This window comes from Biomphalaria glabrata, chromosome 4 (genome assembly GCF_947242115.1).
Source record: "Biomphalaria glabrata chromosome 4, xgBioGlab47.1, whole genome shotgun sequence".
Taxonomy (NCBI): Eukaryota; Metazoa; Mollusca; class Gastropoda; family Planorbidae; genus Biomphalaria; species Biomphalaria glabrata.
The window spans coordinates 12,793,248-12,808,402 of NC_074714.1; the positions used below are offsets into that span (position 1 = coordinate 12,793,248).

Below are 15,155 nucleotides of genomic sequence, written 5' to 3' on the forward strand. Positions count from 1 at the left end.
TTTAGTTTAGTTTTCATTCTTACTGCATGGTCAACTTTAGTGATTGACTTAATAGTGCAAGCCTAATTTTTGTATGGATAGCTGAGGAAATTTGAATTGCACAAAATAAGAGTTTAGTGTTATGTGAAGGTTTTTTAAAAGAAAAGTTAATTACAACTGATGTCAAGAGAGAGGCAGGTCCATTCTTTTACTTTATCCAACCAGCTTTGCTTTGGACGACCCTTTCTTCTTGCTCTCCCTTTATATTAGAGGATGACTTTTGACAGTGAGTCATGTCTTACAATATGACCAAACCAGCTCAGCTTTTGTCTCGTCGCGTCCAGAGCGCAATACTTCTGCAGACCTGCCACATCATCAGAACATTCCTTAATGGAAACTGTTAAAGGACTACAATGAATTGTGTTTCCATCTGACGAATGTAATTTTCAGTCTTGGCTGTGCCAGAAAATGACTATAAGTTCTTTAAATAATAAGCTACTTCTAAATAATAGTAGGGGTTACTAGTTATATATAGGCCTATATATATATTTTATGGCCTTTAAAAATATTAGTGAATAAAAGTAGCTTTTTGTTTATAATTGGCCTATTTGGTTTTGTGTCATTAAGGTACAGAACTATCAACTGGCCAACAAAGAGTCGATTTCGGTTATGTTTTTGAGAGAAATAAAAACCCAGTAATAATACGTCTGAGGTGTTTCTGTCAGGGCGAGATCTCTGTTAAGGGGGAGGTGCAGTCCATGAGAGCAACATTATGAAACGTAGGAAAGGTTGAATGTTTTCACCTAAGGGCTGTGTGTCATGAGCCTCAGGGAGGATTTAAAGAAGGGCAGGCCCCGGAGGACTCCACGAGAAAGAGCCTCCACAAAAGAGATAAAAATATATCCGAATTTCGACGGCTCAGAAACTTTTAAAGTTTTTCTTTCTTTTTTTACCCCGCATTTGGCTGGCTAAAATGTCGTTATTAAGAAGTATAATCTTGTAGCATGCTAGGAATAAGTAAATACATATCCGGATTTGTCAGTGCGTCTACCAAGGGCCTTACCCTCCACAAACTATAAAATGTACACTTTTTTAAAGCTAAAATATGCATATTAATTTTTTTTAAAGGAAAGTGAGAATAAATGTACAAGAACTCTGCTTCTTTCTTCTGAAATATAGCCTGCTTTTAGATACAAGTATTTTCATTCATAAGTGGATCTTTATTAAAGTTTTAGAAAAATTGTAAGGGCCTCCACACAAATCCTACCTCGGGGCCTCCACTTACTTAAATCCGGACCTAATGAGCCAAGTAAGGTTTTCTACTCTTCTACTTGTGCGTTTTGAAGATATAAACGAGTCCAATACCAGCAACCGCCTCAAACAAACAAATTTTAGACTTTTAAATCATCATAGAGCCAGGAGCACCATTGAGACACATTGCGAAAAATAGAGACAGTGGTCCAAAAACAACTCCGTCGTTGGGGGTCCGAGGAGTGTGAGGACTGGGCGACATCGATCAAGGTGTGATATCTGAATGGCGAAAAAAATGTTTATATGATTTCATATCTGAGAATACAAGAAGTCTGCAGACTTGGTCAAACAAATAGCCTAACGATTAAAAATTAGATGTCTTGAAAGAAGCTCTAATCCCCTAGCTGTGATGGTATCCTTATCATAAGTGGTCAGAACGATGGCTATCGGGCAGTAGGGCCTACTTCCACCGATATTCACAATATGGTTAATGTAAACACCCCAACTTAAAAAATGACGTCAGCGGTGTTCGACAACTTGATATGACTTAGTGCTAAATAACTAGACACCTTTTTTTTTTTGCTCACAGCATGTCTAGATAAGCTCTTCGCAATGCAATAGAGCGAGTATAATTTATAGGAAACTTAACAATGTCAGGATATGATGGTATAATCAAAAGTCATGTGATGTAGGCCCTGCATATTTGAATGTGCTTATCGATGTGCTAACAAAAATTAGGCCTACTTTGTATTCTACAAAGAAAAAAAAATACAAAGCAACAACAATCAGGGGAAAAAAAAGAAAAATTCTATATGATGTTCTGTTTATTAAGTCCAAAAGTGTCTACACAAAGTTAGTAAAAAAAATTTTAGAAGTTACGTGGCAAAGTCTATATAAATCACTGAGTCACTGAAGAATATCTACAATAAATTAAGTAATTTGAGAAATGACTTTAAAAGCTTGAAAATTGAGGATGCAGAAATATCTCAAGCATGGGGGTGTTGATCCTTACCAGTGTCCAGGTCTGGATTTAGTCTTGATAAGGCCTAAAGCTATTTGAGATATGGGGCCTCTTATAGGCCATGCAAATATTTTATGGCAGTGGCAAATATGATTTTCAGATACATATAGATAGTGAAATAATAAATATCTATAATAGCTTAAAATCATTATTAATTTTAATTAACTCAATTAATTAGCTAGAGCCCCTATATAGAAACTGGGGGACCAGACCTAATTTATAGCTTATAATATGTAGCGTATACATAGGCCTGAATCCTGCCTATATCTCAATACAACATTTAACTGGCCTTTTTTAAAAATTATACGCAACTACTTTTGTCGTTAAGGATTTTAAACATTGCTACCGGATGGTCGGAAAAACGCAGTTTTAGTATTGATGTGCTATTGGTAGATAAAATAGAAATGATATCTCCACTAATACCCACTTGATAGACACAAAGCTAAGCCTTTATTTTTTCAATGTTTAACATTTCTCACATACAAGTTATTTTGAAATTTAAATTTATGTAATTAAAAATCTATATAAAAACACCTGCTAAGAGGCTGAGTGTCATGACTCTAATTAGGTCTACTTGTAAGAAGTTGTAACGGAATTAAGTGTAATGAGACCATTTCTTCTAGAAGAGGCACCTACACAGGATTGCCCTTTTTTAAATGTACATTAAATTTATCATGACTAGATTTGTTTTTGTTATAATTTATCTTGGAAAAAAAGAAGGGAAGGAGGCGACATCATACTCTTGAATACGAGCCCATCACCTCTCTACGCTTCTGCTAATGCTTTAGTTTGTTTAGTAAACTAGTTACCATTCTAAATAGGTATGTAAAAAATGCTTTAGTGGTAATAGTTAAAGTTTCTAAGTTATTAGCATAGCTGTATTATTATTTTTTTTTATGATAGGATCCTATAGATTAATTATAAGTCATACTTATTAGATTTCGGTCGTTTTTTTTTTCTTCTTAAGTTATAGATTCATAATTCGTGTATTTATTTATAAAATAAATTATTATAAATGATAGTTACTGGAAAGTTGTGTATTTATCATCGAACAATAGTAAACAGCTGAGCATTGCAGTCCTCAAAAACTATTTTTGAATCCGTAGGATGTTTCACTGCAGCCGTATTTCAGTGTTGGCAAGTGTTTCTCTAACAGTTCAAGATTGTTTTCGCAAATGTCTCTTAGATGTAGATCTATAGTAATATAGGATTATAGGTAACCAAGTTTCGTTAAAATACTTTTTTTCTCAATGTGTGCAATCTAGATCTATATTGATCTAATTTCACTTTGATTATATATTTGGACTTCAATGATAGGATGAATTATTGTATCAGACATTTAAGTCTACATCTTGTTAATTCTAGTTGGTGATATTTCTATTTAAACAACACATATTATTTATACGTTCCATATCTATTATAAGTGGAAAGTGGGTGACCATGACCCAAACAAAGTCAAATCCCCGGATCATGACACACCGAGTTGAAGTAAATAATCTTGTTCGCATAGACTGTACATCTGGGCTGTTAAGTTAAATTGCAATTAGACACTAGATCTAAATCTATATGCAATCTATTTTAGAAACTATTAATCGCATGTAAGCATTTATGTACGCTTTCTTTTTTTCATCTTTATATTTGTGTAAGATTAGAGGTGTGTGCATATTTTTGCTGAAAGTAGCATAAACACTTACACTGGGTTCATTTGTATAAACTAAAGAATTCTACGCCTCGGCCTTTGCTTCAGACAAGTTTGGTTTAAAGTTTAAAGTTAAGCTTGGTAAAGTTGGTGTAGTAATAGTCACATAGTGTAGTATATAGATCTATTCTAGATCTAGATAGATTAAGCACAGATCTAGGTCTAGGTTATATCTAGGAGTAGGGGGTCTAAATCTTATTCTTAGTCTTAGTAAATCTTAATAATTAGATCTAGATCTATCTATGATAATCTATCTCTAGACTCAGTGAGTAGAGTCAATCTAGATCTATTATCTAATCTAGTAGTAGTAGTACTAGAATCTAGATTCTAGAATATATTAATAATATAAATAATAATATATATAGATTCTAGATCTAGAGAGTAGAGATCTATCTAGATCTAAATCTATAAGGCGGAAAACAGATTGAGCTCTCAACATTCTACTTTAAGGACCATTTTTTTGACCAATTTCAAAATTACTTTTATTGACATATTATATATCAAATTTATTGCCCAAGAATAGAGGAATTCAAAAAAAATAAAATCAGAAGCAACAGACAATTATTTAACTTGAAAAAATGAGGTCAAACACACTTACCCCTAATAATGAAAAATTCCTCACTCACAGAAGATATGTCCCATAATCCATGAATTTCACAAATTCACAATATTATTTATAGAAAAATATATCCCAAAGTAAAGTATATTTATAGAACATTTGAAAAAAATATAAAAACAAGTTTTTTAAGTCATTTATGCAAATTAATTGAGCCACCCCAGACCCCACCCCCTCCGTAAAAAAAATTAGGTTGCAAATTATACTTTATCATTATCCTAAATAACAAAAACATAATCAGTTTAGACATATTATGTATCAATTTTAATGCCCAAGAAGAGAGGAATCCAAAAAAAGTAAATTCATTATCATCGGACAAGTATTTAACATAAAAAAATGAGGTCAAACACACTTACCCCTAATAATGAAAAATCCATAATTCACAGAAGATATGTCCAATAATCCATGAATTTCACAAATTCACAATATTATTTGCTTAAAACTATGTCACAAAGTAAAGTATATTTATATAACATTTGAAAAAAAAAACAACAACCTTAAAAAGTATTTATAATTAATAAATAAGCCCCCTCTTCGGCCCACGCTACCAATAAAAAGTCTTTTTTTTTTCTCTTATCTTCATGTTTTAACATGATACTATTTATATCAATTTTAGATAAAGGTTATAGATATGTATAATTTTAGACTAGAAAAGATCTAATATTAAATGAAATATTAACAAGATTTAGATCTATTCTAGTTCTTGATCACTTTTTAGATCTAGGTCTAGAGTACTCTACTTAGAGTTAGACCTAATAAAGCTTAACTTGCATGGTGCATGATCTATATCTATTGACTATTCTGTTTACTATCTCAAATAATCTCAATCTTTGTATCTGTAGTAACTGTTGCTGAGAAAAAAATAAAAACAACTTTTATAATTTGGTTAATATGTGTTTGTTGTTATTTTTAACTATGTCACTATGTCTATTGAATCTCTTCTACTCTTGTTTATAATTGACTAGGTCACTAGATCTATCTAGATTTTTTCCACTTTAACTTTAAGTAATTTGAGATGTAGATCTAGAGATCAGATCTAATTTAACCCTACTGAGTTTATAAGATCCTATGAATTAGATTTAGATATATAAAAGATTCCTAGATCCACACGTGTACATCGCTAATTGACTATCTACTAGTAGTACTAGTTACTAGATCTAGAAATGACTAGATAGTAGATTTAGATCTCATATTTTTTTCCATTTTAAAATCTAGTCCTAAGTCTTACTATGAATTATATTTAGACGTAGATATAAGGCTATATAAATTATATAGATCTAAGACCTAGAGTCTACATTTAGACTTAGACTAGATCACTACGGTCTTGATTCTTGATCCACGTGTGTACATCGCTACTTGACTATCTACTAGAAATGACTATATATAATAAATATAGATCTAAATCATCTAGTTCTAGATCTAATCTATCCTGATAAGAGAATTTAGATCTAGATCAGTAAATATTTAAATAATTTCACGCTTATTAACTCTAATGACTAGATCTAGACTAATCTAATCTCAGAATCTAAGTCCAGTGACCTAGATCTAGTCCTAGACCTAGAGATCGATCTATGTCTAACTAATCTAAAAGCATTTCGCTAGATTGATTTTAAAATATGGTTAAGATCTAGTCTTTATAGATCTAGATCTGTAGAAACTATTATAGATCTAGAGATAGATTAATTTAGATCTAAAATCTAAGTTCAAAATGTGCCCCCCCCCCCTCGCGCTGAAACATCGCATTGCCGGGCCGATTTTATGACGCATGCAATGCACCAATATTAAAGTAAAATAATTGCCGTAGTAGTCGATATTAATTTAAAAATTATAGGTTTTTAGCTTTTACAGACTAAGATCTCAATTCAGAGGTGCACCTTCAGGTTGACTAAGTCAAAACGCGTGTTTTGTTTTTTTTTCACCGCGCGCGCCTGGCTTAAGATAGATACCCGTCCTTGAAGTTAATTATTGAAGATTACGACATCCTATTATTAAAGCAGAATAATTAACTAAGCAGTTGATATTATGAACTGAATTATCTGTAATAGATTCTGTCTATAATTACCTTTGCTAGATGCTATCGCTTCGAATTATTCTGAGCGAATGATTTTTAAAAAAAGCACATTGAAAGGGAGGTCATGAAGTTAGTTCCGGCGACCTCCATTCTCATTGGTTTAAAAAAAAACGAGATTTTATAAATATTTTTTTTTTAAATAACCAAAAATAAAAAAATAATAATAAATTATTATGATGGAAATACAAAAATAAGTGTTTTACAGCGAAAATCGGCAAAATATAAATAATATTTAAAAAAAAATGTACACATTGTTTGGCGACATCACAAATTCAAAAATTGCATCGAGGCTATTTTTTTTCAAATTTAAGACAAAAGAAGCATTTTATTTACTTTTTTTTTTCTTTATGGTGTGCAACAATCATTTTTAAATACTAAGTATGTATTTTATACATGAGTTATATTTCTAAAATATGTTTCTTACCTTTTGAAATGGGATCACATAAATCCAAAAGTAAATGTTGTCTGTCTTTTTGGCAATACTTCATGATATTCACAAACGCACAAATTCAATATAAAAACGAATTTCACAAAAATTTTGCTAATGAAGCTTCCAGAAACATAGATCTATCCATCAGTAAAAGCAAATATACCACAGATGGTCTATATTCAGAGATAATGAATATTGAACTCGAAAAATGCATTTTCAATAGAGAATCTGTTTTCCGCCATAATCTATTTTTTTTTTTTAGGTCATGCCATGTTAGCCATGTACACTACCTAGGCCTAGGGCTAGATCTAGAATCTAGACCTATATATTCTAGATATCTATATCTATCTATCTATCTATCTATCTATCTATCTATCTATCTATCTATCTATCTATATATATATATATATATATATATATATATATATATATATATATATATATAGTGTTATATAGATGATAGATAGTATTAGATTTCTAGATCTAGCCATTGTATGTATCTCTAACACTAGATGAGTAGATCCATAAAGTCTAGTAGATCTAGAATCTAGATTTAGAATAATCTAGTGATCTAGATTCTAGTGTACTTGAATTTGAATAGTCTAAACTGATACTTGTCTTACTCTTAATTGACTTAATGATGACCTAAAAGGCTAGAAGCTAGTGAATAAATTCTAGTGTAAGCAGTGCCTCAATGGCCTCAAAGAGACTGAATTATGTAGGGCTGTAGTTACCATAGTGATGCAAGTGATAGATAAGACTCAATGTTTTTATGTGATAATGCAGTTGTTCCTATGACCATTTAAATAGGCTATATATAGATAGATATCCTTCAGGTTGATAGAAGCTGGGCATCACTCAACAACAAAATGTGGTCTCTTGTATTACCACATCTGCATTACTCCTTGTTGAAACAAGGCCTCAACTTGTCATTAATGATGATATGATTAATTTGACAATAATATAACTGTTCTGTAAAATCCATGAGAATGTAAAGATGTAACTGTGATTTTTCAAATTTTCTCTTTGCCCATAAATCTTTTTTTAATGAATTAAGATTATCAACTCTGGCATTGAACTCCTTTATCAACTTAATCATCTGCAATGTCTATGTATTAAGATTTAAAAAAACAACAACTGTTAAATTTACAATTAAAAGCACCTATATATATGATTATATCTTTTGTTTTTAATCAATTTTGACCAAAGTAGTCTTGGCAGTTTTCATATCTCTGCAAAGAGGCCAGCTTAATGTTGATGATTTTCATCATGTCTGCTTGACATATATTGTTGAACCTTATTTCTGCAAGTCTGTCTACCAGGCTTTTGCCTCAACGCCCAAATTATACTGATTATTTTCTCTTTCTTTGTCTGGAAGAATAGTCTAGGTTTTAAAACCAAGTCTGTCTGTATAATTATGTCTTTAAAGCTTTGATAACCTTTTTATCATGTAGTTTAGTGATACCAAACTATGGCATGTGGGTTATATCATCTGGCGATGCAGTGCTTCCTAGCTCCTAAAACATGTTCCCACAGTCAACCATGAAGCCCCAGGGGCTAAGTTCAATCAGACTCAGTAGTTTTGTTTTGAAATGATGTTGGAAAATGTATATATATATATATTTATGGGCACCACAAATGTAGCTAGAGACATGTGCTGACATTTTGTATTTTCTAAAGCTGTTTACTCTAAATTTAATCTGGCTTGGCATAAACAGTAGTATTCAGAGATTGGCCACTGGTAAAGTCAGCATTGGGAATAGTCAAACAAAAAATTCTAGTAATGGCAGACACATTGAAAAAAAAAGGCAGTAAAGGGTTGAAGAAATAGGTACTTGAATAGCATGAATACATTCTTTGAGGGAATGAATATATTTGAAAGTATATATATATATATATATATATATATATATATATATATATATATATATATATATATATATATATATTTAAGATAAATTATTTTTTTTTTGTTATTGGTCCAATCAAATGGAAATTCAGTTTGACTAGAATTGACCACCTCAGCATAACTACTGTAACAATAACAATATAGATGCAAATACAAACAACATTCACACACAAAACACACACTCACACACTCACAACCAGCGCTTTATGAATTAGACTTCTATGTACTTCTCGATGACGACAGATAACCTTGTAACACTCTGACCGAAAGTGGGATAAAGGAGTTTTTAATTCTTTCTGTTTTCTTTCCTAATAGAAAGGAGATGACCACTTTGTTCAGTTAATACACTATGCACTTGGCTTCACATTTGTATGAAATTTGTCAAATAGTTGAATCAGGATAATTTTTTATTGACATAGAAAGGAGATGACCACTTTGTTCAGTTCTGATGTAACAGTGGTTTAATGGGTGCAGGTTGTCTTAAAGAATCGTGTGTATTTTGGAAAAGCATCTTTCATGAAAAAGTTCTTCAAGAGACGGTAGTGTTGTTCAAGTGATATATGATGCTTTTTTAATTAGTCTGTTTATTCTATGTATTTGTGCCAGTGAAGTATTACAATACCAGCAGGTGATGGCAAAGTTAATTAGACTGCTGATAGTTGCTGCATAGAAAAGTTTAATTATTGTTTTGTCAATTTTAACTTTTCTTAGCTTTCTAACATAGAAGAGTCGTTGATGAATTTTGGTGTAAAATTTTTGCCAGTGTTCTATCCATTTCAGTTTGTTGTTGATGGTTGTACCTAGGTATTTATATTCATGCACTTGGTCTATGGTTTGGTTGTTATCTGAATTTCAGCAAGATGACCTTTATGTTTCCTAAAATCTTTTATCATTTCCCTAGTTTTCTGAACATTTAAAATGAGAAAATTGTTCTTTACACCATGTTAAAAAGTGTTAATTGTTGAATGGTACAGATTTTCATCACCTGCAATAAGGCCATTGATTGCTGTGTATAGTGAATAGGATAGTGTACTGGGTTCACCTAGCTTATATTGCTGCTAGGTATGTCCATGATTCTTGCCATGGTCAGTAATTTTCACTATTGATATATTTAATACACCATGCATGCACTTAGCTTCACATTTGTAGGAAATTTGTGAAATAGTTGAATCAGGATAACATTTTATTGACATTTTTTTAACCAACTAGTTCTCATTGAGGAACATTTTAAAAATGTATTGCTTTTAACTAAAACCAGTTTTGCTACCAGATCTACAAATAGAACCAATGAGCCGATTCATTAGTTTAATTACTACCACTTCTGAAGCTATCTATATATGTATTTATGTCATCCTGTTTTATTGTTAGAGATAGATGCAATTTAAATTAGGGTCTTTGTAAGTCTTAAGAAGAAGCAGTGGGCTCATATATGTGTTAACCTTTATATAGAATTGTTTTTGAAGATGCTTGTGTAAGAAATCTGGGTGGAGGAGCATATACATATGACCATGGGTAACGATGCAGGTCAAGATAACACTACTGACTTGAAGGGATCTTTTGGGGGGATCTGGATGGTCTAGTCAGATGTTATACTGGTATCTGGTTGCTTTATCCAATGGGTACCAGCCCATTATGGTCTGGTCTGTCATGAGAGGGATGACATTTTAGTAAAACTGCGGTGCAAACGGCAACCCTACATTATGGACACTGCACTTAGACACCCGATTGTTGGCACTTTGGTACAACAGTTGGGACTCTGACTGTGAGCTCCATAGGCTGCTGAGTAGACCAGACCATGGTGCATTGTGGCAGCTTAATCCACATTCTTTATGAATGTCTGCATGAAGAACAATCAGTGTAAGGATTTGATAAGAGAACATGTTCATGTGCAGCTTTAGGGCTGTCCTTATATGGGGGCAAGACAACCTTAAAACTCACTGCCCACTTCCTTTCATGTGCTCTAAGGGAGTCATTCTTAGCATCGTGCGTTAGTAATGGGGTTTCTGATTCGTTTGCTTCTAGTTAATGGGGCTGGTTCAGAGGTCCATGTTTCAAGTCCCCCTCACAAATTTTCTGTGTTTCAACATATTCACATTCTTCTCTCATAAGTGCTGCTATTATGTTACATGTCATATTTATTCCAGTTGATTCTTTGTTTTTATATTACCTAGCCTTCAGTTATCAAAGTATTACCATTTTCTGTTCCACAGGAAGTGTAACTAATCCCAACCAATGTGGAGAATATTTTGGCCAGACTAGCTTGGGACTATATTTTCTTTGCCATCCTATTCTCCATTTACACTGGAAAGTCAAAGCCTTAAATGAAAAATTTACTGATGAGTGCCAAGACAAGTGGTGGTAAATCTCCTCAATGTAAAGTGTGTGGTGACGAGTCCTCCGGTTTTCATTATGGAGTTGACTCTTGTGAAGGATGTAAGGTCAGTACTTCACACACTGCTGATAAAAATAAGTTCATTAGAATCATTTTTTAAATACCAAAAAAAAATGTTTCCATGGTAGTAAGGTTTAGGCAATAATTAATTAATTTGGTCAACTGTTGATAGAGTATCCTGGGGTCAGAAAAATGGCCAACCGTAAGAGATCTGTTACATCTAACTACACTTAAAAGCATTCATTTTTTTCCAAACTCTTTAATTGGTGGTTGTTCTGCTTTCACAAAAGTCCTAGAATTCACTTTCCAAAAGTATGTGTGAAGGGAATTTTAAAGTTATTTGTTCCATTGTAGAACGAACATTTTTTCTGTGGAATGTGTGCCTGTGAGGCAGGAACCATCTGACTACCTATCAAGGGGTTCAACTTTGTATCTCAACCTGAACTGCTTTGTTTGCAGAGTACCCTAAAGGCAACACTGAAACATTCTCCCAGATATCCTTAAAAAAACATATAACATGCAATTTTTTTTTAGTTTACCCACATCAATTAATATTTTTATTTTTGAAGACTAAAAATTGGGGTTAACATGCAAATACAAAATTTATATTTTTTGAGTGTATTAAATTTTTTTTTTTATTAAAAAAAAATACATTTCTATCAAAATACCTAATGTAATTGCAGCAAGTCAATAGTTTATCGCAATATTAAATCAATGCTCTTATGTTGATAATTTTTTTTTATTTTCTCTGTTCTAAAAAAACTTTTTTGATTTGCTCAATTTGGTTTGGTTACAGGGCTTCTTCAGAAGATGCATTACACAGGGAATGACCCACAAATGTGCTAATGATGAAAAATGTGAAATTACCCCATTCACTAGGAATAGTTGCCAGTATTGTAGATTAAAAAAATGTTTTGAAGTTGGAATGTCCAGGGAAGGTTTGTATAAATTTTTTATATAATGTCTAAGGCATTTACATTTTTTGTTCAATCTTTTGACCAAACGATTTTGTCTTATATTTATTCCATTTTGTTTGTTCATATTTACAAACTAACTATCTTATTTCAGCTTTTAGGAAAGTTCACTGGGGATTAGAGGTTTATTGATTTTGTGTTTTTCTCTCTGTCCATCTTTTTTAGTACGTTAGTACTCAAAAACTAAGAGTGCTGTAGAAAATTCAATTTCAGAACCCCCATCATAACATTGGCAAAATCTTATTTCTTGTAATGAAAGTCATAGTCTTTTGTTCAAATTAAGTATTTTCTTAAATGCGCACGCTTATATAACTGCAATTTAGCATGCTTTTTTTTTAAAATAAAAAATTAAATGCATTACTGAAAATTCAATGTAGCTATTGTCTTCAGTGGGTTCAAAATATGTACAAGCATATAAACCATTTTTAAAACTAGCTTTAATTAATAAGCAGTTTATGTTGCTTAACTTTTTGTCCATCATATATATGCATATGGTGAAAGAGTTAGTTTATGGTTTTTTTTTTATTGTTTAATGGAAAGAATTATAATGTTTCCATTCACAATAAAAATTTTTCTCATTTATTGAAATGTCACCAACTTTTTTTTTATCTTTGGGATCCTTGAATCAAATAACCCTCACCCCGCCAACTGAGACTGCACTAACACTTTTTTGGTCCATCAGTTGTATTTCTAAATTTGAAAATTAGCAACCACAAACATTTCGGCTGTGAGTTTATATAGGCCTTAGGGATGAAACATTTAAGCAAAAGTCTTATTCCTCACTTGGAACAGTTTGAGAAGGACACCTCATTCTACACATTAGTGCATCACGCTTACATGTGACTTCCCTTTATTTCATCAGCTATAGATGTACCATCCATTTAGTCAAACTAATTTTCCCTGTCAATTGTTGCCCATAAAGCTAAGATACATAAACATGTAAGTGGTAAACATGTTCTGCAACTCAATAATATTATAAAAGAATTCTATAAAAATCCTATTTTCCCCAAGTCTCTTAATGATTGTCTTCTTCTTCCTCCTTTTCATTGTTATGTTGGAGCGTTCAGATGACTAGACCAATACATGAGAAGAACTGCGCAGTGGTTTCCAAATCAGGGAGCTCTCCATATAGTTTTCTTTCTATTGGGGTGTTTTGGGGCCAGTGTCTTATACAGGCATCTTGGTAAAGAGAGCAGTTTTGTAGGACGTGGTCGGCATTCTCTGGTGATACTCCACATGGGCAGATTTCACTGGTTCCAATTTTGAGCTTCCGGTACATGTGTTTATAAAAGTCTCATATTGGTTAATTTGAAGCACAGTTGAGAGTGAAGTTTAGGTGTGCTTCTTTTTTTAGTGCCATTTAGGAGTACCACTGAATCTTTGAGGTTGCTTAAAAATGTGCTTTAAATCTTCATTCCCCCCCCCCCCCTTTTTTTTTTTTTCGCATTGTTTTTATTGCCCTTGTAGTTTTACCCCAGGTTTAAGTTGATTGGATCTAGTGTCCTTTAATACCTTTAATATCATATTTGTTAAAACTTTGTAGTCCTGATGTACTGAGTAGAAGAAAAAATCCTTGGAAAGTTAAGGGCACAACATGGCCTAAAATGTGCTGATGGGCCAAAAAAATCAAAAAAAAATCTATCAAATTGCTCAGTCCTGGTTGTCTCTTTTATGATGATTTATAAAGAAAAGGCATGTCTATAAATAACTAGGAGCACAATCATTTGTATTGTAAAGATTTATATCTAATATGAAACATTGTCATAGCCTTTTCTCATGCCTTCGAGAGCTTCATTCAGTCTTATTGACCTTATTGCAGGTGTACTCTTAACTATACCTAATATATACCTAATCACAATAGAAAAGGTTTAAAGTAGAAAAGTTTAAATGAATTTCTTCTTTGGTTTTAAATTCAAATTTCTTAGATTCCATCAAGCTTATTGAGGAATGGGGTCAACAAAACCTTTGGTAGTTTAACATCATTAAATATATATATATATTTACTGTCAGCTAAATGAAACAGGTAGTGTTAAAAAAGTCATCAATAAAATTGATAAAATCTTCATCCGAATATTAATGCTTGCAACTGCTATGTTTTATTCAACCTTGGGCCTTTTAGATTACCTTAACATTAAAGGGACTTTGTATATTGCTGTGAATATCTAATAAAGATATTTTGTTTTACTCCCTTGATGGACAGGAGAAAAACTTAACATTCAGTGTCATTTTAAAGAATGTTTCACATAGAGCAGTATAATGAACATGTATTTTAATGTTTCTATTTACCTTCTTCTTCTTATCACTTACTTTGTTGAACTGCTGGGGCACCATAAAGGAATTGTCAAACATCTTTCTCCATTCCTCTCTTTTGCCTTGGATAGAACCTCTTTCAGTGTCCATTCTTTTATGTTGTCTTCCCATCTCTTTCCCTGCCTGCCTCTTCTTTTTCCTGGTACTGTTCCCTGAAGGAAGGTCTTTGCAAGCCCTGAAGACTTTGTAATATCAAAGGTCATATTACATGTTTCTATTAAAATAGTCAAAAAGCTGATTAGGCATATTATTTTAATAACTTAATTGTTTCTTAAAAAACAAGATTTAAAAAAAAAATGGAAATAATTTTGTCAAAAATTTATTGTTCTGCATTTTTTCAGAGTCATTTGGTGGTGTTTACATTTGCACTTTGCTTAATTTATGTTTCTTTATATTGGGAATCTAAAGCATTTTAGGTCATTATTTAAAGGTTTCAATTACTTTTTTAAGCAACACAAATTTATTAATTGCAGGAACCTTTTTATAGTTTAAACCTTAGAAAG

General features: G+C 32.1%; 1 protein-coding gene across 3 annotated transcripts in view; it reads left to right on the plus strand.

Moving 5' to 3' along the window:
* The first annotated feature begins 3,389 nt into the window (after positions 1-3,389).
* Positions 3,390-15,155, plus strand: part of LOC106064812 (nuclear receptor subfamily 1 group D member 1-like) — a 32,313-nt gene continuing 20,547 nt past the window's right edge. Inside the window, exons 1-3 of one of the 3 annotated variants that reach the window (XM_056025741.1) lie at positions 3,390-3,467; positions 11,187-11,414; positions 12,165-12,306. In XM_056025741.1, the coding sequence (XP_055881716.1) occupies positions 11,298-11,414; positions 12,165-12,306 (259 nt within the window). In that variant the 5' untranslated portion in view covers positions 3,390-3,467; positions 11,187-11,297. Of the gene's footprint in view, positions 3,468-3,718; positions 3,862-11,186; positions 11,415-12,164; positions 12,307-15,155 lie in introns of those variants that run through there. The other 2 variants (XM_056025740.1, XM_013223439.2) reach the window with 2 other exon arrangements.